Below are 24,488 nucleotides of genomic sequence, written 5' to 3' on the forward strand. Positions count from 1 at the left end.
TAGGTTTGAGGGAAGGAACCTTCTTGGCACTCCAGTATGTTGGTCAGCCTTGTCACATGACGAGCAGAGGTGTGCATAGGCACAATGGTGCTCTTGTTGTAATTGATCTTGAGCCCTGTTGCCGCCGAGAAGGAGTCAAGGATTTCTTTCAGCTTCCGCGCACTACCGGTGTCCGCTCGAAGGACAATCAGTGTGTCGTCCGCGTATTGCAGGATGGGACACGGTAAGTTGTCATCAGCGGGGTGTTTGATCTCTGAGCAACTCTTCACCATCTGCTGGAGAACGTCAGCCATAATCAAGAACAGGTACGGAGAGAGGGGATCACCCTGCCGCACCCCACGTTTGCAACTGAACCAGGGACCAGGCGTGCCATTGACCAGTACCGCGGACTTGGATGTGGTGAGGAAACTGGCAATCCAGCGACACCAGAGCGGGGGGAAACCTCTTACTGCCATGATCTTGTGTAAGCTGTCCCAATTTACTGAGTCGAAGGCCTTGGCAAAATCCAGTTTTAGAACAAGTGTCGCGAGCTTCCGTTTGTTGCAACATTGCACCAGTTCCATGGCGTATATGAAATTTTCTGAGATGGAGCGACCTCTGATGAACCCTGTCTGATCCATATCAATGATCTTTGGTATCTCATTTTGCAGGCGGGAGGTGAGCATTTTAGCTATGATTTTCAACGGGCAGTTCTGGAGGCAGATTGGGCGGTAATCACCTGGTTTCACCGCTGCATTGTGTTTTGGGAGCATCACCACATATGAGCGGTTGAGGCGCTCAAGCTCTGCTGTTTCGCCATGGAAAGCATGCGCTAGGGCCATCACTGAGTTGGAAACCATCGCCCAAGCTGCACAGTAGAAACCTGGCCCAAAACCATCCGGACCGGGTGAGCTGCTCTTGTTCATTGCACGGATTGCTGCTCGAGCTTCAACCTCAGAAAACTCCGCCACCAGCGGCTTTGCACTGACACGGGCTTTAGTTGCGTACAGCAGGTCAAGATCGAAGGACCAGACTGCTTGTTGTTCCACACCGAGAAGCTGCTTAAGATGGTTTGTTAGAACACTCGTCTTGGCATCGTGGGCGGACACCATCACACCGTCGATCTCAAGAGCCCGGATCTGGTTCTGGCGTAGGCGGTGGCTTGCATGAGCGTGGAAAAACTGTGTATTTGCGTCCCCTTCGCAGACTGCACGTTGCTTGCCCCGTTGTTTCCAGTAGGCGGCTCGCTCACGCAATGTAAGCGCCAGGCGGTCTTGGCATTGGAGGCGCAGCGTGCGTTCCCCTGCAGACAGAGAACGTTCTTCCTCGAGCACGTCAAAAAGGTAGATCACAAACTTGCAATTTTGAATGAGAGCTGGAGGAGCGCGCTTACCCCGTGCCCATACCTTTGCAGCGCACCGGACTGCTTTCAACGATCGGGCTAAACTGCCGGCCGCGTCCTGGGACAAACCATCCGACCAGGCAGGAAGCACAGTGGGGAGGAAGTCACGGTGTTTCAGCCAGGCATTTTCAAAGCGAAAAACGTTGGATTTTGGGATAGTGGTAGAAATATTCAGAAGGAGCGGGGTATGATCGGAGGTTGGTTTTGGCAGTGAGCAGAGGGAGGAGTTGGGAAAGGCTAGGCTCATCGAATTATTAAAGAAAACGCGATCAAGCCGCGCAAGAGTGGGCTCAGCACGGTGGTTTGACCACGTAAATAAGCGATCAAGAAGAGGGATTTCGATCAGTGCCAAGGCATGGATGGTGTCATTGAACAGCTCGGCAAGGTTCTGGTGCAAGGTGCCGTTGCTATTCTCGTCAGCATTCCTTGTGAGGTTGAAATCGCCCGCCACGAGCCAGTTGCTATCAACATGGCTGGCAACTTCACTCCAATCCTCAAGGAAATGCTGAGAGTCATGGTGGTCGGCCGGAGCGTAAACATTCGTGACGGCGAAGGTAGCATCAGAGGCTCTACTCATGAAGAAAAGTGTTAGAGAGTGGCGCCTAGTAAAGAAGGAAGTCATGGCCAAGGCGCGATCATCCCATGCAGTGAGGATGCCACCCCGCGTCCCGGCCGCGTCAACGCAGTGGAAATTGGAGAGGTTTGGAGGGAGAAAAAATCTAGCTTTGGCAGGCAAGGGCGGTCATTAGCTCCTCCTGAAAGTATGGATGTCCGCCGCTGGTGCCACCACCGTCTAGTGTGAGGCCGCCGTACCTCGCCGGCCAGCCGCCGCCTTCACTGTCGCGAGCTCGACTGGTCGTCATCCGATCCGTCACTGCGTGTAACACCAAGCACAGCTCTGTTTCTCCGGCGCGGCGCCCCGGCCGGCCTCGTCGCGTCCTCCCCGCTCTGCACAACGGCCGGCGAGTCCAAAGGGTAGTCCAGGTAGGCCTAAATTTTGGCCCAAAAAAGTTGTAATATATACAAATTTTGGCCCAACAATTCCGTCAAGCCCAAATCATCCAACCCAGGCAGCAGCGACGCAGATTGTGCCTCCACTCCGCCGGTCCCTACCCCCTGCGTGAGTGACTGCTCCTCCGCGTGGTGCTGCGCCGCCACGGCCTCCGCCGGCCTGCGCCCCAGCCCCACGCCGCCTGCCTGTGATTCGCGGACCCTTCCTGGAAGCTGGCCTTCGCACGGTGGGCTCGCGTCTCCTGCCAGGACCCGGCGCGGGCGCGACCTTACCCCGGCCGCTCGGTGCAGCTCCGCAGCCCGCATCCGGCGGTCACCGGCCAGCGCCTACCGCTTCCCGCCTGGCCACCCTGATGCGTGTGGATACTGCACATGCACTACGAGCGGCAGGGGGCACGGGCACCAGCCGCAGCAAGCCCCGCTTACTGGTCTGTACTGCTTTCTCTCTCAATCTATTCCGATCCATCTCAATCTCACTTCTGAATTCGGACATCAAGTGATTAATTGAATAATTCGTGGATCCACTTGTATTGCTGCCGTGTATTATCAAGATATTTAGCCGTGAAGAATGGGAACATTGTTGAATTAAGCGTATTATGCAACATTTGTAGTCATATTCTTGTAAATTTGATGCGGCTGTCTGCTGACCGGCTGTGCTTTGCCCACTTAAATACAACCCAATTGAACTAGCGTGGTGAGAAATTTATCCATATTTTGTTGCTTATTACAATTTGCTAATAACACTTTAGGTTGCTGCAGTTCTCCATTTTGTGCGATTAATCTGTACCTTATGCTGTTAATTTTGTTCATCTTTCAGAAATTTTGAATACCCGCACCTCAATTACTGGGCCCTGCACTTGCCAGCCCCCACCGGCGCATGCGGCGCCGTCCTTCCCTCTCATGGCCGCGCCCACTTGCCTCCCCACGCCGGCATGTCCCGCCGCCTGAGCGCCGCCCGCGACCGGTTCTTGGAGCTGGAGCGCGCCATTGTTGACCGCGTCCGCTCGGGAAACCTTGGCCTAGACGACGCCCTCGAGCTGTTCGATGAATTGCTACACCACGCCACGCCATCCTCGGTGATCGCCATCAACAAGCTCCTCACCGCCATCTCTGGTGCCCGGGGCAGGGGCTCCTCCTCGGAGCTCGTCCCCTCCCTCTTCAACCGGATGGCCCGTGCTTGCTCCAACAAGGTAGCTCCCAATCTGCACACCTACAGCATCCTCATCAACTGCTTCTGCCGCATGGGATGCCTGGAGCTTGGTTTCGCCGCCTTTGGCCTCATCCTTAAGACAGGCTGGCGGGTGGATGCCATAGTCATCAATCAGCTTCTCAAAGGTCTCTCTAATAGAAAGTGCGTGTCTGAGGCCATGGACATATTGCTTCGACGAATGCCTGAGTTTGGCTGCACGCCAGATGAAGTTTCATACAACATAATTCTAAAGGGCTTATGCGATGAAAAGAGAATTGAAGAGGCACTTCAGCTGCTATTTCATAAAATGGATGATCGGGGGATTTCACCGACTGTTGTGACTTACACCATAGTCATTGATGGCCTGTGCAAAGTGCAAGCAGTTGACAGGGCTGAGGGTGTCCTTCAACAAATGATTCATAAAGGTGTCAAGCCAGACAATCACACATATAACTGTCTGATCCATGGATATTGCTCTTCAGGACAAGGGAAAGAGGTGGTTCGAATGCTCAAAGAAATGTCCGCACATGGTATTCAGCCAAATGTTGTCACTTGTAATTTGCTGCTGGGCTATCATTGCAAGAATGGAAGATGCACAGAGGCTAGAAAGATTTTTGATTCTATGATTGAAAAGGGCATAAAACCTGATGTAACTACATATAATACTCTGCTTCATGGGTATGCTATCAAAGGAGCTCTTTCTGATATGCATCGCCTCTTGGATTTAATGGCAGGAAATGGTAATTCACCTGACCATCATACTTTTAACATAATTCTCTTTGCGTATGCTAAAGGTGGTATGATAGATGAGGCAATGCATATATTTCATCAAATGAGGCAGCAAGGGTTGAGTCCTGATGTAGTCACCTATGCAGCAATAATAGATGCACTTTGCAAGTTGGGAAAAGTGTACGATGCTATGCTTAAGTTCAATCAGATGATAAATGAAGGAGTGACTCCTGATATTTTTGTTTTTTGCTCACTAGTTTATGGACTGTGCACTCTTGATAAATGGGCAAAGATTGATGAATTATTTTCTGAAATGCTGAATCAAGGGATCCATCCCAATGCAACGTTCTTCAACACAATAATGTGTAACCTTTGCAGAGAAGGACGGGTCATGGAAGCCCAGAGTCTCATTGACTTGATGGTGCGTGTAGGTGTGAGACCTAATGTTATCTCATATAATTCATTAATTGATGGCTATTGCTTAGCTGGTAGGATGAAGGAAGCTATAGAGTTACTTGATGATATGGTCCGAGTTGGCTTGAAACCAGATGACTCTTCTTATAATACTTTGCTTCATGGCTATTCTAGAGCTGGCAGGATAGATGATGCAGTTAGACTATTTAGAGAAATGTTAAGCAATGAAGTTAAGCCTGGAATTGTCAGTTATAACACGATACTTCATGGTTTATTTCAGTCTGGGAAGTTTTCTGAAGCAAAAGAACATTACGTCAATATGATCAAAAGTGGAATGCAGTTGAGCATTTACACGTACAACATAATTCTGAATGGTCTTTGCAAAAATAACTGTGTTGATGAGGCATTTAAAATATTTCAAAATCTATGTTCTATGGATTTTCAACTCGACATCATTACCTTCAGCATTATGATTGATGCTTTTTTCAAAAGTGGCAGAAAGGAAGATGCTATGGATATGTTCGCTACTATCTCTGCCCATGGTTTAGTCCCAAATGTTGTGACCTACAGCTTAATGATACAAAATCTCATAAAAGAAGGGTTGCTAGAAGAGTCTGACAATCTGTTTTCAGCAATGGAAAAGAGTGGATGCATTCCAGACTCATTTATGCTAAATTCTCTTGTTAGGAGGCTTTTGCATAGAGGTGATATAATGAGGGCTGGGGCTTACCTCTCCAAAATTGATGAGATGAACTTCTCACTTGAGGCGGCCACTACTTCCTTGCTAATATCAGTTTTCTCGAGGGAGGAATATCAGCACCATGCAAAGTCCCTGCCTGAAAAGTATCATTTTCTCAAGGAGATCAAGAAATGAGTTTTGTGTTACATGTATCAAATTGTCAGCAGTGCTGATACATCTAAATGGGACATGTTAATTTGGTGAAGTGATTATTCATGTCTCATGCTCCAATTTACTTGCTTTGTTTTGTCGTCACATTTTTTTTCTCTAGGAAATTCCGTTGTGCTGGTGCAGTTAAGTGTTTTATCTCCTGGTAAAATTACATTTTGTGCGGTCCAAGTTAGCTTTATAGCAGAATTTGCTTTCAAATTAACTGGTAGCACTTAAGTCTCTGCATTTTGTTGATTATTTGTGAAGATACCTGCACTCATGGTGATAAAATATATGATCTGGAGTCTGGACCTCTTGATCCTTGAGGTGATTCCTATAATTTAAGCTTGTGCATTTCCCCACTGTTAGCAGTATAATAGGTTTTGATATGTTTTCCCCTCATACAAGCTCCAACAACAAGCCCTTGATTTTTATGTTCTTCTGATTGATGTGCTACAAGATGTCCCCTGATGATTGTTTTCCTATCATAGCATCCACGTTGTGACCTTGGTTGGATTGTTGGTAATGAGTGCAACTGTGCATAAGACATATCTTTTCAGTTATTTGGAAATGATTAGAACTTTTCTCTCTCTCTCCCCTCTACAGTCAGCACACTTCTAATTGTTTTGCTTTCTTTGTGCTGTAACATTTTTCAATCATAAATGCAATATTTGTGCAAGGTTTCTGTATACATCAACTGCCCACCACAAGAGGGACGATGTATAGCGAGGAGGATAATTCCATGCAAGATGACTGGTCAAAATCCTCTTTGTCAATATAATCTCCCACATTTTAAATGCTTGGGCATTATTCCTTTAAAAAAATTTATGGAAATTGCAGGGAAGAGAATTTACTTAGAAATTATTTTACTATGTTGACTAACAATAAATAATGTTGGGCTTTCAGTCTTTACCAAAGTCAAGTAATATTTCACCAAATCCTCACTACACCTTGAACATGATGACATGGAAATCACAAATTCTGCATCATATATGCCACCCTGCTCTTGTTTTGGTTTTAATACTTCCTGACGTGTGTTTTTTAGGTATTAAAACTGCTTTGAAAGATGCTAGCAATTTTAATGCCCCGATACCAGTATCCAGTGAGGATTTTATTTCACTGTAGATGCAAGCAGCATAGGCATGTAATAGAGAAATCAATGTTAAAATGAACAGAGGCTGCATGGTGGATTCTTCATCTCTTGTAACATTTGCCTCAAATTACGCGGGTTCACCGGTCTTTGTACACTATTACCATGGGTAAGTATTGATTACGTTACCCCGCAATCATATTCTGATACAATTCAAATTCGTATCAACTTTGGCAAATCTGCATATTGTCCTTAGTTCTGATGCATCACAGCAGGGCTCTGGTTTGCTGAACATAGTGAAATTCTGTGTTCGCTGCCTCCAAATTGCTGCAGTATACTAGTTGATATTTCTTTTGTTGCCCATGCTGAAGCTGTCCTGAATCATAATTCCTGAAGCTGGCATACTTTTCCTAATTCTCCATTTTCAGACTAATTCCACAACTGAACATCTGAAATAATTCATATCAGAGTGTTGCAGTGCCAACCACTGTCCTACCCATGCTACTTATTTGGGTTCAGATACTTAACCAACCAATGTGCATTTCCAACACAATGCATTTTTTTTGTGATAATGTGTTGAACCACTATCGTTCCGCAAGCTTTTCCTATATTGTCAGAATCCTATTCATGGAGAAAGTTTCCTGCTTGGTCATGAATAGCTTCATGACCCTAAATCTATGCATGGTTATGTTGTCCATTCCAACTTTGAGTCATCATGAATCACTTGGGATCAAATGTATGCTGCCATACAAGTACAAAAAATATTTTGCCCAACCAGCTGAAATTGGCCTGAATCGGGCATACTTGTGCTGTGCTCCATTCTCTTTCAGTCTGCACAGCTATCTCTAGAAAGCTTGTGGAAGAATGCATCAGACCAAGATTCCAAGCCTTTGCACCAGTGGTACATATAAATGGACGTCATTATCTGAATGTCACCACACAAAATGTGCAACAGAAAGAACACCTCAAGTCCCAATTTCTGAAGGAACAATCACTGGTGAGCATCCTACTACTTCAACTTTCCCTGCGTTTGATTTCATCAACACATTGATGCTGTTGCAAAATGAATGATCCTCTTGAACATTCTCTGACTGTACTGCAGGGAGGAAAGACGAATGGAAGGGAAGAGAGTTGCAGCTGCTACTCTAGGCTGCATGCTCGTCATGCTGTCCGTTTCAGGCCAGCCACAGGTAGTCGGATTCACAGGGTTCTGTGAGTGCTTCGGCAGCTGCTACCCTGGCTGCAGGGAGGGCAACCCAGCGTGGCTCTGCACAATCAAGTGCGTGGAGTCCTGCGCCGTCAACTTACGCGAGGTGCCCGTCGCCGCATTCGGTGTTGGCGACTGCTCCAAGATCTGCCTCTCCTCCATCTGCAGCGCGGCCGAGACAGGTGACGGCAAAAGGCACTTGTTGTTGCACAGCAATCTTGCTTTGATCAATTTTGTGTTCGCCTATAAACTTTTTGTGTCTTTGCATTTGAATTTGCCAGGGACAACTGATGCTGGTGCTGCAGCAGCTTGCGTTGATGATTGCACCGTGAACTGGAGTTTGTACAAGAACAAGCACACTTGACAGTGACAGGTGATGACTCGTGAGTTACCAGTGAATAATGAGGCATGAATTGACTGTTCACAATTATGAGCGATAATAATACAAGTAGATCATCTACATTTCTCAAACTTGTAATTTCAGCGAGACCCATTTTCAGTCCACAAACTTTCAGAATTACGGACCCTATGTTTGTTGGTGCATTTTGGTAATAGGAACTTAATGTTAGCTCTAGGTTCCTGGACATACTTATTGGCCATGGCTACCTGACATCCCGACCCGAAGTATTTATTACAAAAGAAACCCTGGTGCTAGCCGGGAGCGATGTGTGAGAACCGCCTAATTTAATATTATTTTAAGCGAACCGCCAGTCATTATCTTTCATATGAGAGTTAACACGTGTCTGCCAGAGAACGTGCCACGTGTTATCTCACATCTAGAGACACGAATAACCGACACGTCATTTGTTTAAAATAATATTAAATCCGATAGTCCCGGTATGTGCTCTAACATACGCCCAGAATCAGTATATACACATACCGTTTACAATCGAATACATCGCCAATAAACCACAAAGAATAGTTTTACATTACCAGAGTTCAAAACTTTATATTGCAAGTTCAACATAGGAAGGTTCAAACTAAATCTCCATTAAGCCTTGGGCTCACGGAAGCCATGTTATACAGAAACTTAAAGATTATTATATTTACAAGCTCTCACGGAGTTTTGCTGCGAGAAAAACTAAAAGATAATGGTACCTTGCTCAAGAACACCATCACAGCCTCAACGACCTACTCCTCCCCTGCACCTGGATCGGCGGGGTAGAAGTGGCCGAACACCACTTCTGGTTCTCCTGCAACTAAGTTTAGAAGCAACCTGAGTACAAAGGTACTCCGCAAGACTTACGTGATTAAATAAACAAGGATCATGCAAAGGCTCAAGTAAGGCTTTAGGATTAAATAATTATTGCATAAGCAGGAGCTGTCTAGACTATCACTTAGCAAACTTAATTAATCTTGTCCAACCCCCAGGATATTTTAGTTGATTAAAAGAGTAACATAATAAACATAAGGTCATCACTATGACATGAATTCAAAGCCAACAACACCGAAACTCTCTATGAAGAATTCGACGAACCAAGAGCTTGCTCATATCCGAGAGCGCGGCAATTCGAATTGATTATAACCTTGCAAGGGTGTACTACTTTACCCACACGACGCAAGGACCATACGACTCACCCAACCGGCTAAAGTTGGATAAGGGGGTAATCGCGTCAACCGTTCCCAACAAAGCTCGATCATTGAACCTCACACCTAGCTTACGAGTAGAGACTTAGTTCCACCAGAGACATCTCTAAACTTTTCTACACATAGGTCCACCTAGGGACACACTAAGCCTCTCTGCATAGCCCGTAGCCACGTATCTAGGACTGCACATCAATGATCAAGTCAAAGAAGGTAATTGGCTCATCCGTACCATTATATTGGATATGTGGTAACACGGAAAGGTGCTCAAGGCCGATGGCATCCACTCGGTCCTTAATCGATTCAAGCGGACTATGCCCATGTGACTTCATTCTCTAGGCCCTACCATTCCGCTCAAATCTCGATACTACCAAACCCTTACCACTAAACCGAATCAGTGCGATCAAGGGTAACCGGTAAGTGTCATACTCCAAACTATCCTTTTTAGTAAGCGCAAAGATTATTCTAAGCATAGCTCAGCATCTAGTCAAGTTAAGTGATTATCTGACTAACATGTGGCAAGGCCATGGTTAAACAATTCAAGAAAGGATAGTGCATCAAAGTAGGTACAAGAATGCAATACATAACCTTGCAAGGGTGTACTACTTTACCCACACGATGCAAGGACCATACGACTCACCCAACCGGCTAAAGTTGGATAAGGGGGTAATCGCGTCAACCGTTCCCAACAAAGCTCGATCATTGAACCTCACACCTAGCTTACGAGTAGAGACTTAGTTCCACCAGAGACATCTCTAAACTTTTCTACACATAGGTCCACCTAGGGACACACTAAGCCTCTCTGCATAGCCCGTAGCCACGTATCTAGGACTGCACATCAATGATCAAGTCAAAGAAGGTAATTGGCTCATCCGTACCATTATATTGGATATGTGGTAACACGGAAAGGTGCTCAAGGCCGATGGCATCCACTCGGTCCTTAATCGATTCAAGCGGACTATGCCCATGTGACTTCATTCTCTAGGCCCTACCATTCCGCTCAAATCTCGATACTACCAAACCCTTACCACTAAACCGAATCAGTGCGATCAAGGGTAACCGGTAAGTGTCATACTCCAAACTATCCTTTTTAGTAAGCGCAAAGATTATTCTAAGCATAGCTCAGCATCTAGTCAAGTTAAGTGATTATCTGACTAACATGTGGCAAGGCCATGGTTAAACAATTCAAGAAAGGATAGTGCATCAAAGTAGGTACAAGAATGCAATACATAACCTTGCAAGGGTGTACTACTTTACCCACACGATGCAAGGACCATACGACTCACCCAACCGGCTAAAGTTGGATAAGGGGGTAATCGCGTCAACCGTTCCCAACAAAGCTCGATCATTGAACCTCACACCTAGCTTACGAGTAGAGACTTAGTTCCACCAGAGACATCTCTAAACTTTTCTACACATAGGTCCACCTAGGGACACACTAAGCCTCTCTGCATAGCCCGTAGCCACGTATCTAGGACTGCACATCAATGATCAAGTCAAAGAAGGTAATTGGCTCATCCGTACCATTATATTGGATATGTGGTAACACGAAAAGGTGCTCAAGGCCGATGGCATCCACTCGGTCCTTAATCGATTCAAGCGGACTATGCCCATGTGACTTCATTCTCTAGGCCCTACCATTCCGCTCAAATCTCGATACTACCAAACCCTTACCACTAAACCGAATCAGTGCGATCAAGGGTAACCGGTAAGTGTCATACTCCAAACTATCCTTTTTAGTAAGCGCAAAGATTATTCTAAGCATAGCTCAGCATCTAGTCAAGTTAAGTGATTATCTGACTAACATGTGGCAAGGCCACGGTTAAACAATTCAAGAAAGGATAGTGCATCAAAGTAGGTACAAGAATGCAATACATACATAATATATATAACCCAACATTACCCAAGTGAGATAACTAAGCTAGTCAAATTAGATAGGTGCAAGGAATTATGCTTAGCTGCTTGCCTTGATTAGCTTCAGGCTCGACCACGAACTAGACTCCAGGCTCAACGAACTCAGTGGGCTCCACGGGTTCGTCCTTCGATGGTTCAGTCACTATAATGCATGAATGAAATGCATGCGTTAGTGCAATGCTACGATTGTGCATAAAATAAATTGCATGAAATGATATGCGTAAAAAGATATACATGAGATAACATTTTGGATATGCAACCCTGACAAAACTGGAGGTTCCGAAATTTCAAACCGGAGGTTCCGGTTTCAGGCACTTGTCAGGCGAAAACCGGAAGTTCCGGTTTCAGCCGGTCTTTGCCATGGCATGCGCGCGACGTCCGAAATGGAAGAAGGAACGGCTGGAAAGGTCAAGGAGGATGCCGTGATGCTTACCCCGAGCTCAGGTCGTGCGGAGAAAGGCCGGAGAATGGAGCTCGACACGTGAGGCAGAGTTTCAAGCGGTGGCGGCTATGGGGAATCGATTTCGGTCGGGGAACAGCTCAAATGGGCTCGTGGATGGGTGGAGGACGAGGCTCGGTAGATACTGGTGGGAGGAATTGACGAACGGCGGCCGGAGATGGCCGGAGCAGCGACGGGGCGGCTCAGCTCGGCTTGAGCTCGAGGAAGAAGAGAATGAAAAGAAGAACACGGCAGCTCCACAGGGGATAAGGACGTGCACGGAATGAGGATGGCTGGCGCATGGCATGAGGATGGCCGGCGGCGGTGGCGACGTACGGCGCGCCGTGATTCGTGCTCTGCCCGCCGGAGCAGAGTAAGTCGGAGGTTCCGGTTTTTGAACCCAGAGCTTTCGGAATTTCAATTTTTCAACCCGGGATGTTACAATCTACCCCCTTAAAGAAATCTCGTCCCGAGATTTAGATAGACAGAGATGAAAGGATAAAACTCCAACCTAGACGAGATAAAGATCTAGGAGATAATGTACTAAGGCATGGGTGTGGTAGAGATAGAACTTACTCATTAGAGAAGAATTCAGGGTATTCTTGACGTATCTGATCTTCACGCTCCCACGTGGCTTCATCTTTGGAATGATTGCTCCATTGAACCTTTATAAACTTCACCATGTTACGCTTCACCTTTCTTTCATCTCGGTCAAGAATGGCAATTGGGTGTTCTTCGTAGGTAAGATCCGGTTGAAGGTCAAGTGACTCAAGGTCGACGGTGTCAGTTGGAACACGTTGACACTGCTTCAATTGAGAGATATGGAAGACGTTGTGCACGGCAGAAAGTGATTAAGGAAGTTCCAATTGATAAGCCACGGCTCCAACTTTCTTGATAATTCGAAAAGGTCCCACATAGCGTGGTGCTAATTTTCCTCTTACTTGGAAACGTCGAGTACCTTTGAATGGAGAAACCTTGAGATAGACATAATCGCCAATCTTAAGATGGAGTTCTTGGCGGCGACGATCAGCATAAATCTTTTGACGAGATTGAGCAATGCGAAAATTCTCACGGATAATTCTGACTTGTTCTTCGGCATCTTTTACCATGTCAGGGCCAAAGAAAGGTCTTTCTCCAGATTCAGACCAATTAATAGGAGTTCTGCACCGTTTTCCATAGAGGGCTTCAAAAGGAGACATTTTGATACTTGCTTGATAACTATTATTGTAGGAGAATTCTGCAATTGGCAAGCAAGTAACTCATTTCTTTTCATATATGAGAGCACAGGCTAGTAGCATGTCTTCTAAGATTTAATTGACTCTCTCGGCTTGACCGTCGGTTTGAGGATGATAAGCAGTACTATAAGTGAGATCGGTTCCCATGGCTTCATGCAGACTTCTCCAAAAGTGAGCAACAACTTGAGGGCCGCGATCCGAGACAATTTTCTTAGGAACACCATGAAGACAGACAATGCAAGTGAGATACAACTCCGCATATTACTTGGCATGATAAGTAGTCTTAACCGGAAGGAAATGAGCTGATTTTGTCAAACGATCCACAATTACCCATATAGAATCATATCCTTGGGAAGACCTGGGTAACCCGGTGATAAAATCCATTCCGATTTCTTCCCACTTCCATGATGGGATAGGCCCGAAGGGTACCGACAGGTTTGAGATGTTCAGCCTTAACCCTTTGGCAAACATCACACTCAGAGACGTACCGAGCAATTTCTCGCTTCATGCGAGTCCACCAAAATCTTTGCTTGAGATCTTGATACATTTTAATACTACCTGGGTGAATGGAAAATTGAGAATTGTGGGCTTCATCAAAGATAATTTGCCTGATGTTATGATCCTTTGGCACCACAATTCGCTTCCCAAATAATAGAACTCCTTGATCATCCGTAGAGAAACACCGAGCTTTGCCTTCCTTCATTAATTCCCGAATTCGAGTCATACCCTTATTCTTCATTTGGGCTTCCTTAATTTGATCATAAAGGTCGGATTTAACCGTGAGAGTAGAAAGATAGCCTTTCTTTACCATAGAAATTCCGAGTTTTCGGAGATCATCACAGAGAGTATGCAAAGTAGGGGCTATGGTCAAACAATTACATCGAGCCTTCCGGCTTAGTGCATCAGCGACGACATTTGCCTTATCAGGATGATAATGCACTTCAAGATCATAATCCTTGATCAGTTCAAGCCATCGACGTTGCCTCATGTTGAGATCAGATTGAGTGAAAATGTACTTGAGACTCTTGTGATCAGTATAGATGTTGCAATGATTGCCAAGCAGATAGTGATGCCATATTTTGACAGCATGGACAACAGCCGCAAGCTCTAAATCATGGGTAGGATAATTTTCTTCATGTCGCTTGAGTTGTCGAGAAGCAAAGGCCACTATTCGGTCTTCTTGCATAAGGACACAACCCAGACCGATGCAAGAAGCATCACAATAAACATCAAAGCTCTTGGAAATATTTGGCTGAGCAAGAACAGGAGCGGTAATGAGACGATCCTTAAGGGTTTGAAAGGCTTCTTCACAGGCTGGGGACCACTCAAACTTGATCTCATTCTTCAGTAACTCGGTCATAGGCTTCGCAATTTTAGAAAAGTTCTCTATGAACCGGCGGTAATATCCCGCAAGTCCCAGAAAACTCCGAATCTCATGGACATTCTAAGGTTGCTTCCAATCAAGAACATCTTGCACCTTACTAAGATCTACAACAATACCATCCTTGGAGAGGATATGACCAAGAAAAGATACTTCTTCAAGCCAAAATTCACATTTGCTAAACTTGGCATAAAGACGATGTTCTCTAAGTTTTTGAAGGACAATATGAATGTGACGAGCATGATCTTTTTGGGTCTTGGAGTAAATGAGAATATCATCAATAAAGATGATCACAAAGACATCAAGTTCCTCCATGAAGATGCTATTCATCAGATACATGAAATAAACCGGTGCATTGGTGAGGCCGAAAGACATAACAGTGAATTCATAGAGACCATATCTAGTAGAAAAAGTCATTTTTGGAATATCTTCTTTTCGGATCTTGATTTGATGATAACCTAACCTTAAATCAATCTTGGAGAAATATCGAGCTCTCGAGAGTTGTTCAAATAAGATATCAATCCGAGGAAGAGGATATTTGTTCTTGACAATGACTTCGTTTAACGGACGGTAATCAACACACATCCGCAAACTATCATCTTTCTTATTTACAAAAAGAGCCGGGCATCCCCAAGGAGAGGAGTTCGGACGAATAAAACCCTTGTCCAATAAAGTCTTGAGTTTTTTCTTCAATTCCTTCAACTCATTGGGAGGCATTCGGTAAGGCTGTTTAGAGATAGGAGCAGTCCCGGGCATGAGCTCTATAATAAATTCCACCTCACGATCAGGAGGCATACTCGGTAATTCTTCCGGAAAGACATCTAGATACTCACACACCACGGGAATATCTTCCAAAGCAGTAACTTTAGTACTCGGTAAAGCATATAAACAAGATTCCATCTTGGCAAAAGAGAGTAGAACTCTATTCCCGAAGCGATACAAAAGATCGATGGTGCGGGGCCCATATTTGATAACTCCATCATGCTTACCCAACCAATTCATCTCAAGAATCACATCAAGATGAGGGCTAACACGTGTCCGTCTCTCGACAAACCACGTGCTAATCCACACCTTAGAGGCATTTAACCAACACAATTCACCTAGAACGAGAACAAACTCGGTAGTCCCGGTATGTGTTTGCCACATGCTCAGGATTAAGCACACGTACCATTACACAAGCACGTACATTGCTGATGATCCACAAAGAGCAATTTTGCACACTTAAAATTACAAGTTTGATATAGGAGGGTTCCGCTAACTTCCATTACAAGCCTTGGGCTCACGAAAGTCATATTAAACGGAAACCTAGAGTTTATTGCATGTACATGCTCTCACGGAGTTCGGCTACGATAAAAACATACCTAAGATAATGATGTCTTGCTCAAGGACACCACCATAGCCTCAACGACCTACTCCTCCCCCGCACCAGGATCGGCAGGGTAGAAGTGGCCGAACACCACTTCCGGTTCACCTGCAACTAGGGTTAGAAGCACCCTGAGTACAAAGATACTCGCAAGACTTACGCGATTAAATAAACAAGGATCATGCAAAGGCTCAAGTAAAGACTTTAGGGTTAGGTAATTATTGCATAAGCATGAGCTGTCTAGACTATCACCTAGCAAATTTAATTAATCTTACCCAACCCCCAAACAATTTTAGTTGATTAAGAGAGTAACATAATATATAATAGATCCTCGATATGACATGAATCCAAAGCCAACAATACCGAAACTCTCTATGAAAAATTCGACAAACCAAGAGCTTGCTCATATCCGAGAGCGCGGCAATTCGAATTGATTATAACCTTGCAAGGGTGTACTACTTTACCCACACGACGCAAGGACTATGCGACTCACCCAACTGTCCAAAGTTGGATAAGGGGGTACTCGCGTCAACCGTTCCCAACATGGCTCGATCATTGAAATTTTTACACCTAGCTTACGAGTAGAGACTTAGTTTCCACCGGGGCCATCTCTAAACTTTTCTACACATAGGTCCACCCGGGGGGACACCTCTAAGCCTCTCTGCATAGCCTTTAGCCACATATCTAGGACTGCACATCAATGATCAAGTCAAAGAAGGTAATTGGCTCATCCGTACCATTATATTGGATATGTGGTAGCACATAAAGGTGCTCAAGGCCGATGGCATTAACTCGGTCCTTAATCGATCCAAGCGGACTATGCCCATGTGACTTCATTCTCTAGGCCCGACCATTCTGCTCGAATCTCGGTACTACCACTTCACTAACCACCAAACCAGACCAGTGCGATCAAGGGTAACCGGTAAATGTGATACTCCAGCTGTTCTTTCTAGTAGGCCAGATGAGTATTCTAAGTAGAGCTAAGCATCTAGTCAAGTTAAGTAATTAACTGATTAACATGTGACAAGTACATGGATAAACAAATCAAGGAAGGACAATGCACGCAGATAGGTACAAGAATGCAATACATACATAATATATATAACCCAACATTATCCGGTGAGATAACTAATTAAATCAAGTTAAAGAACTAAGAATGGTAGTCGACTTACTACTATTTGTTTGAGGCTAGAACAGTGATAAAAACAACTAATTGATCATATCTTGATAAATTTTAACAAAATGTAACCCTCAGGGGTGGATTGTTGGAGCAATAATGAACGCAAATTATTGGTGGCCCGGATCAGCCTGACCCTATCCCCGTCCCTTGTTTGGTCGCCGGCGCTGAGGCTGTAGATCAATATTTCTTTGATCACGATTAGCAATATTTGTTTGATCATGATTAGGTATATTCCATTTATTATGAAGGTTCGTAAGGAATTTATTATAGAATTGTTTCCAATGAAAATGGTTTGCTTATGCATATCGAAACCAAAAAATAATCTTGCGGATACATATAATTTGGATGAACCATGGTGGGGACCTCCAATGGCTTGCTTGCGGTAATATGATGTTAAGTATGTGCATTGGGAGCTTATATGTACATTGGGAGCTAATCATCCGTAAACAACAATATTTGTATTAATGATGCATGCTTAATGTTCTTAATAATTTTTTGATTGCATCGTCTTTGTAGCTCTTTGAACCAGCCACATGATACTTCAACTAATGCACGTTTTGTTCAAGTTAATTAGCTGGTCAAAGCTTGTTGTCTCATGTTGACCACCCTGGCTAAATTCACTGAATCCACGAGCAGTACTGTTTCACAAATTGTGCACCAAAGCACGGTTGGAGCAGGCTTTGGCACACCGGTGACAGATCACGGGGATGTCCAGCTTTTCGGCCATGCCGTTGCCCATTCCGTTGCACACCGCAGCAGCCCCGTCAGTCCGTCTCTCTCTCCCAGCCACACAGCAACTCGTCGTCCTCATCCCTATCTCATCTGCTCTCTCACACCTCAGTCTCCACCTTATTTTCTTTTCCCTCTCAAAGTAGCCAGCAGCGAGTAGAGCAGCAGGGCGCCTGCGCCTCAACCTGCTAATGGTCTGGGGGCGGAATCGGTTCCAACGGTTTGGGCTTCACTTGGTATGCTATTAGTTTGGTGGGAAATGGGGAGATTTTTTAAATAGTTCGGTTGGGTTTGGTTTGCTAGAAAATTTGGTTTAGATCGGTTTGGTCTGGGCTTTACTGGGCTTTAGCGAGCTGAAGGTCAGAACTCACGTGGTGCTCGGTTGTAAGAACCTCCACAGGCCATCGCAGCCGAGCCACGTGGTGGTGTGGTCCCGGAAGGAGTTCGACGTGTCGGTGGTGAGAGGGACGATGGGGTTGTAGCTGGGCTGGGCCTGGTCCACTCGCGGAGGAGTGGGTCCCGCAGGTTCTTGAGGAACGTGATGTTATACCAGGAAATAGGATGAGAGAACCGAGGAGCAGCAACCAGCACCACGATCATTTCTCCGGTGCAAACCAGCTAATGTTTACGGTTTAGTTTGGTTTTGGTTCAAAAAGACCGCTACATCGGTTTGGTTTGGTTTGGTTTTTGAGATATGTAGTTTGGTCCGGTGAGATTTGATTGGTGAGTAGAAAAAGAAACAATTTGGTTTGGGTATGGTGCGGTTCTCACACCATTAGCAGATTGACCTGCGCCCATGGGCTTCTCCCTGGGCTCCCTGCCCTCTTGGCCTCGGGGGCATCATACCTATGTTAACTCTGTTTAGACAAAGTGTCACCTTTATTAGGTACTTTTTTTCAGTTCAGTGTTGATAAATTGTATTAGGTTAACATCATACCTATGTTGTCTAACAGTATAAGAGCTTATAGCAATTTACGCATTTCAGTAATCTTTTAATCTGTTGGTAAGTAGCTACTGATTTATTTGCTTTTTAAACAACCGCAGATATTTTAAATAGCTAGCGGCATATTGCCAAATATGGGCATGGGCGCATGGCAAGAATAAAAATCAAAGGAGCCTCGAGGCCTGATATCACGGGAAGGTTTGGAGTTGACGTGTCCTTTGTTTGTCTACATATTACCGAAGGAGCTTTCTATCTACTTTCTCCATCCATGAAAGAATGCAATTTTAGAGTTTAAAAATTATCCACGAAAGAATGTAATTCTAGCCTACATCAATTAGCATAGTACCCATTAATGCATAAAGTAGCTAAAAATTCACTAAAAATCACTGAAAGCTAGTGTGCACATACTAATTTGAATTATTGTTGCCCATGGGAGCCGGAAGCCACGCACAAGTCCTGTGGTCCACTGGACATGGCTCACGTTATCAGGTCATCAGAGTTAAAAAATGGTTCGCATCTTTTTTACAGTCGCCTCCTGAACCATCCAGAATCTGTTCTTATCCACCGCACCGCACTTCCTTTTCCCCATCTGCTCCCTCTAGCTTCCCATCGATCCAGAACTCAGGCACCCATCGATCTGGTCCTGCGTCGGTGTGTTCCAAGGCTGCAGGATCCCGAGGCAAGTTCCATGGAGCCGGGGTTGCAGGCGGCCCTGGGTCCGACGATCCTGCGAGCAGATCTGTGGAGGACAGAAGCCAGGAGGCCGCGGCGGCGGCGATGTCGGCGGAGGCGGCAGTAGGCTGGAGGTCGAGGCCAGTGCTACGTCCTTGTCCTCCCCTCCGTGGCGTGGTGGCAGGCCGGTCCCTCCCCTCCCCCTTCCCCCGCGGCAGCAGGTGGCCAGGGGCCGGCCGGTGGCGGGGCGCGACCCTCCCCCTGTGCGGCTGGCGGCGGCGCTTGCGGTAAACGCAAGTGCGCGGCCCTTGGCCCCGCAGCGGACGACGGCCGGCCCACCTACCCCTGCTCTTCGTGGTGCGGCGGCGAGCTGGCCCCTGCTTCCTCCCATCCGTGGTGCGCTGGTGGCCCGACCTCTTCCACTTCCCTCCATGGCCTGGCGCGGAGGCAGTGGCGAGCGTGCTGTGCTTACTGCCCTCGCCGGCCGCCGCGAGGAGCCGGTCGCGGGGGAGCCTCGGCCGTGCGAAGTCGTTGGGGGCGGCAGCCGGCCGGTGGGTGGCAGCGCGCGACCCCTCCTCCCGCTCCAATGGCCGTTCGTTGCCGGATGGACGACTGAGATGTTGCGTGATGCTGTGGCCCAATGAGACGGCTCGGAATTGGCCAGGGATCGTGTATAGAGATTCGTCTAACGGGCCGACGAAATTTCATTTCGTCCACCAGTGAGACGAAATTTGGAAGATTTCATCCAACCAGTCGGCGAAATATGTTTTCGTCCGAGTAAATACTTAAGTTGGGACGAAATACGGTGGGCCCCATATTTCGTCTACTAGGTAGACGAAAATAAGTAATTTCGTCGGGTAGACGATAGTAACCTATTTTTGAAAATTCTAAAATCCAAAATATTAATGTGTAATTTGAGTAAAAAATTGTATTAAAAAAAATTCCCGGACGGTGAATCGAATACCGTCCGCCCCCTAGCTGGTCGGGGACGCTGCTGGCATGCGGGCTGCTGGGTGGCGCGCGTCGCCGCGGCGAGGCCGACGCTGGATAAGAAGCCGCGCGACCGACGAGGACAGCGGCGCCGCCGATCGCGCCGCGCGCATCCCCGGCCGGCCGGCTCCGGGCTCCGCCTCCATCCCAGCCGTCTGCTGAGCGCGAACGGCCAGTTCCGTGATGCTTCCTCGGCGCGCGCGCGGATCGTTCGGTGGTTGCGTCGGAGGCGCGCCTGTTCTGCAACCGCCGGAGCTCGGCGGCGGGCGAGGCGAGTCGGCCACGGACGAAGCAGACGAGCCGCCGGCACGGCACGACGCGACGACGGATGGCGCCCTGCTCCTCCGCGAACGGCATCCGCATTCGCGTTACCGCACGCACCCGTTTCGTCGCGGCAGGGGGCTGGACACAACCCTGGGTACGGTGCTGCCCGGCCGGCTGGGTCGCCGCCGGCCGGTTTCTTGCTTGCCAATTTGCCACCGCGCGCCCCGTCGCCGGGGCTAGGCGAGAAACCGCGCGACCGACGAGGAGAGCGCCGACGCCGACCCCGCGCGTCCCGGGAAGCTCCGGCCTCCTCCTACCGAGAGTCTCTCCGCTGACCGGCGTGCGGTGTCGATTCGTCCTTCCTAGAGCTGCCTGGATCCTCCCCTGAATGCGACGTGTGGTTTCCGTCGACAGTCAGGTCTTGGTTCTCGGCTGTCAAGGCCTCAAGGGGCAATGCTTGCTTCTGCCTGGCAACCCGAACCAACAGTGCAAGAGCGAGACCAAGGACCTTGCTTGCAGAAAGGAAACCCCGACCTAGCAAGGAGAGAGCTGAGCTTGATGGAAGACCTTCGATCAGCGCACTGGCTGTCAGCCTTGCTGTTTCAGCTGCTGTTTTGTGTCTGAAGATCCTTCGTGCTTCTTACCGGAGTGTTGAGCCTTGCGGTTGGTGGCTACGTCTTGGCTCGACAACTGTGCCTGTGTGTTCAGCTTTGTTTTTTTTAGGGGTCAACGGAGGGGGAGAGAGTCCCCCACCTGGTATTTATATTTTTCCATGGTGGCCCTAGAATGACCAGATGTAGTACAATGTTTTGTTTAAGTTACATTGCCAAAGAAAAAAGATTACACCAATGGTCACCAAGACTTTGATCAGTACATAGAAGGCGACAGCTCCATGCTTTCGCTTCACGTTTGCACTCCTGCAGTGTTTGGCGCAAAGTCATCGTCTCCTGGCGGAACGTAATGCTGTTTCTGCGTTTCCACAAGCTCCAACAACAAACTAGGATAAAGGTGTCGTAGTGCATTTTACAATGTGCCGGGGGAGATCACTGATGTTCTTGGCCTCCATATCAGCAGGTATGTCGAATCCCAGAGCACGCCAGAAGGAGGCAGCGAAGTCGCAGAAGAAGAGCAGGTGAACAACCATTTCTGGGCATCGACCACACAGCTCACAGGTGTCATCCGGCAGGATCTTCCGACGAGCCAGGTTGGCTTTGCACTGAATCCATTCATGGACCAAGAGCCAGGCAAAGAATTGCACCCGGGGTGGGGCACAGCTGCCCCAGAAATGATTCACAGGTGAGCCTGAAGAGGCGCCCACTCCTTTGAGCAATGCATAAAGATCGGCAGTGTGTAGTTTCCCATCCTAATCAGCAAACGGAGAGTGCCTTGTGTCCCTAGCATCAGAGAGAGCAACATCTGACAGTATATTTTCAAGGACCGCGAGCTCCTCAGCGGCTTCAGCAGTTAACCGAGAGACGAGCTGGTTTCGCAGACCATCGCTGAGAGTTGCAGCAACCGACTTATCCCCCCGTTTGCAGTGGCTGTGTAGAGCCGGGAATCGATCAGATAAACACTCATCATTCAGCCAGACATCTTGCCAAAACGAGGTGGTCTGTCCATCTCCCACCGTCACAGTTGTGATGGCTTGGTATAGGGGCAGGAGGCTACGAAGGGATTCCCAGTGAGGGCCTTGCAGATCACCGGAGAGGGTGGCCAAACAGGTGTGCTGCCGAACCCAGGCCGCCCATGACGACTGTTCCCCAACGTGCATCCTGTGCAGAAGCTTCAGAAGCAAGCAAATATTTTGAACTGCAAGGTCTCTGATCCCCAGTCCACCGTTTGAACGGCATTGTCGCACACGATCCCAGGCAATCAGGCAGTTGGCACCAGTTGATTCTCCATCCCCCGTCCAGAGGAAGCCTCGCCGGCGCTTGTCAATCTTGGCAATCACCCCAGGTGGTAGCGCAACTGACATCATAATATATGAGAGATGCCCATCAAGCACAGCATTGATCAACACAGTCCTGCCCATCGGATTGAGAAAGGAAGCTTGCCAGCTCGCCAGGTAACGATCAGTCTTGCAGATGTACGGGTCAAAAGCAGTGAGTTTGAGCTTCTCACACGAGAGAGGCAGCCCGAGGTATGTTTGTGGGAAACCTTCCTGCCGGCACCCAAGAGTAGCAATACACTGTGGTAATGCTCGCGCATCCATATGCAGGGGCACCGCAGTGCTCTTGTGATAATTGATCAGGAGCCCGGTTGCAGCAGAGAACTGATCCAAAAGGCGCTTCAGGTGTTGCACGTCCTCGACTTCCCCACGCAATAGAAGAAGGGTGTCGTCGGCATACTGGAGGACGGAGCACGTCGCCGAATGGTCAAGCGGGTGGCGGACGGAGGCGTCCTGCTTGATGAGAGCTTGCAGAACATCGGTCACAAGCAAGAACAGGTACGGCGACATCGGGTCCCCCTGACGCAGCCCACGTTTGCAAGTGATCCATGGTCCAGGACAGCCATTGACAAGCACAGCAGTGCGTGAGGTCTCAAGGAGCATACGGACCCAGGAACACCATTGGGCAGGAAAACCTCGTGCTGTCAGAACCTTCATTAGACAGTCCCAGTTAACGGTATCAAACGCTTTGGCAAAGTCCAGCTTGACGACCAGAGTAGGAACCTTTCTCTTGTGACATTGTTGAAGCATTTCAGCTGCATATACGAAATTCTCAGCAATTGTCCTGCCTTTGAGGAAACCAGTTTGATCCTTGTCAATGAGCCTTGGGATTTCTTTCTGCAGACGAGTGGTGAGCAACTTGGCCGCGATCTTCACACTGCAATTTTGGAAGCATATCGGCCTGAAGGCATCAACAGAGACAGCACCAGGCTTCTTGGGGAGGAGAACCATGTATGATCGATTAATCCTGTCGAGCTGAACAGACCCAGTGTGGAACGAGTGCAGGAAACGCATGACATCAGCTTTGATGGAGTCCCAGGTCGTAGCATAGAAACTTGGCCCAAAACCATCCGGACCCGGAGCGCTGCATTTGTTCATGGACCGAACCGCCGCAAGTGCCTCATCAGCAGAGAAATCAGCCGACTGGGCAGCACTAGCGAGCCTCCGCCCACTGTAGAGGGCCCCAAGATCGAAGGCGAAGGAGCTCGAGTCCGGCTCGCCTAGGATCGCCTTATAGTGTGAGGTGAGTCCAGCCACCTTGCCGTCGTGAGAGTTGACGCGCACACCGTCCACCTCGACAACCTTGATCATGTTCCGGCGCAAACGCAGTGTGGCGTGTGCGTGAAAGAATTGGGTGTTGGAGTCACCTTCTTTGATCGCCCGCTGCTTGCCTCGCTGCTTCCAGTATGCCGCGCGTTCGCTGACTGCCTGTGCGAGGCAGTCGTGGCAGCGGTTGCGGACATCATGTTCCTGAGAGGACAGATCACGAGACTCTTCCAAGAAATCAAAAGGCATAATTAGGAATTTACAATTGGGGATGAGTGTGGAGGGCGCCCTTGTACGCCGAGCCCAAACCTTTGCCGCTGCTCGAGTCAACTTGAGACAACCAGAATTCAGAGTCGTAAAGTCTGGCAGTAAAGAATATGAGGTGAAGTGTGTGAATGATGGATGTCCATGGCGAGTACATGCATTCAAGGGAAAATGGAAGTCAAACTGGAAATGTTTAATTGTGACAGAGCACACTTGTTTGCTGTTAGAAGTTCTTCCCTCGCATCGCAATATATCATGCGACTTTGTTGCAAAGCAAATATATGGGTTTATTATGGACAACCTAAATTATGAGCCAAAAATGATTGTTCGACACATTGAGCAGACTTACCAGTACACCATCAGTTATTTGAAGGCATGGCGGGCTAAACAAAGGGTGTTCGAGATG

General features: G+C 47.5%; 2 protein-coding genes across 8 annotated transcripts; one reads left to right on the forward strand and one right to left on the reverse strand.

Annotated features, from left to right (window-relative positions):
• Positions 1–2,467: 2,467 nt before the first annotated feature.
• On the forward strand, positions 2,468–8,520 carry LOC120643596 (protein Rf1, mitochondrial-like). Of its 7 annotated transcripts, none has more exons than XM_039919994.1 (7): positions 2,468–2,820; positions 3,210–5,940; positions 6,294–6,369; positions 6,659–6,872; positions 7,534–7,700; positions 7,806–8,092; positions 8,192–8,520. In XM_039919994.1, the coding sequence occupies exon 2, from the start codon at positions 3,325–3,327 to the stop codon at positions 5,596–5,598; it is 2,274 nt and encodes a 757-aa protein (XP_039775928.1). In that variant the 5' UTR covers positions 2,468–2,820; positions 3,210–3,324; the 3' UTR covers positions 5,599–5,940; positions 6,294–6,369; positions 6,659–6,872; positions 7,534–7,700; positions 7,806–8,092; positions 8,192–8,520. The 7 variants fall into 7 exon arrangements, with proteins under 7 accessions (XP_039775928.1, XP_039775932.1, XP_039775927.1 ...); XM_039919998.1 differs by having other exon boundaries at positions 3,210–5,668; XM_039919993.1 differs by having other exon boundaries at positions 6,294–6,872.
• Positions 8,521–19,235: 10,715 nt separating this feature from the next.
• Positions 19,236–20,703, reverse strand: LOC120646520 (translation initiation factor IF-2-like). Its single transcript, XM_039923068.1, has 2 exons — positions 20,315–20,703; positions 19,236–19,980 (listed from the first exon to the last, which is right to left on the reverse strand). Exons 1-2 carry the CDS (start codon positions 20,701–20,703, stop codon positions 19,236–19,238), a joined length of 1,134 nt encoding a protein of 377 aa, XP_039779002.1.
• Positions 20,704–24,488: the final 3,785 nt, after the last annotated feature.

Source organism: Panicum virgatum, chromosome 8K (genome assembly GCF_016808335.1).
Source record: "Panicum virgatum strain AP13 chromosome 8K, P.virgatum_v5, whole genome shotgun sequence".
NCBI classification, from domain to species: Eukaryota; Viridiplantae; Streptophyta; class Magnoliopsida; order Poales; family Poaceae; genus Panicum; species Panicum virgatum.

What these genes read in the sequence shown, in the direction of transcription:
- LOC120643596 (XM_039919996.1), top strand. Translation starts at nt 3,325, where the DNA reads ATGTCCCGCCGCCTGAGCGCCGCCCGCGACCGGTTCTTGGAGCTGGAG.
- LOC120646520 (XM_039923068.1), bottom strand. Translation starts at nt 20,703, where the DNA reads ATGCGGATGCCGTTCGCGGAGGAGCAGGGCGCCATCCGTCGTCGCGTC. An exon ending in GACCAGCTAGGGGGCGGACG is followed by an intron (nt 19,981 to 20,314) that starts GTATTCGATTCA and finishes ATTGGGCCACAG; the next exon opens with CATCACGCAACATCTCAGTC.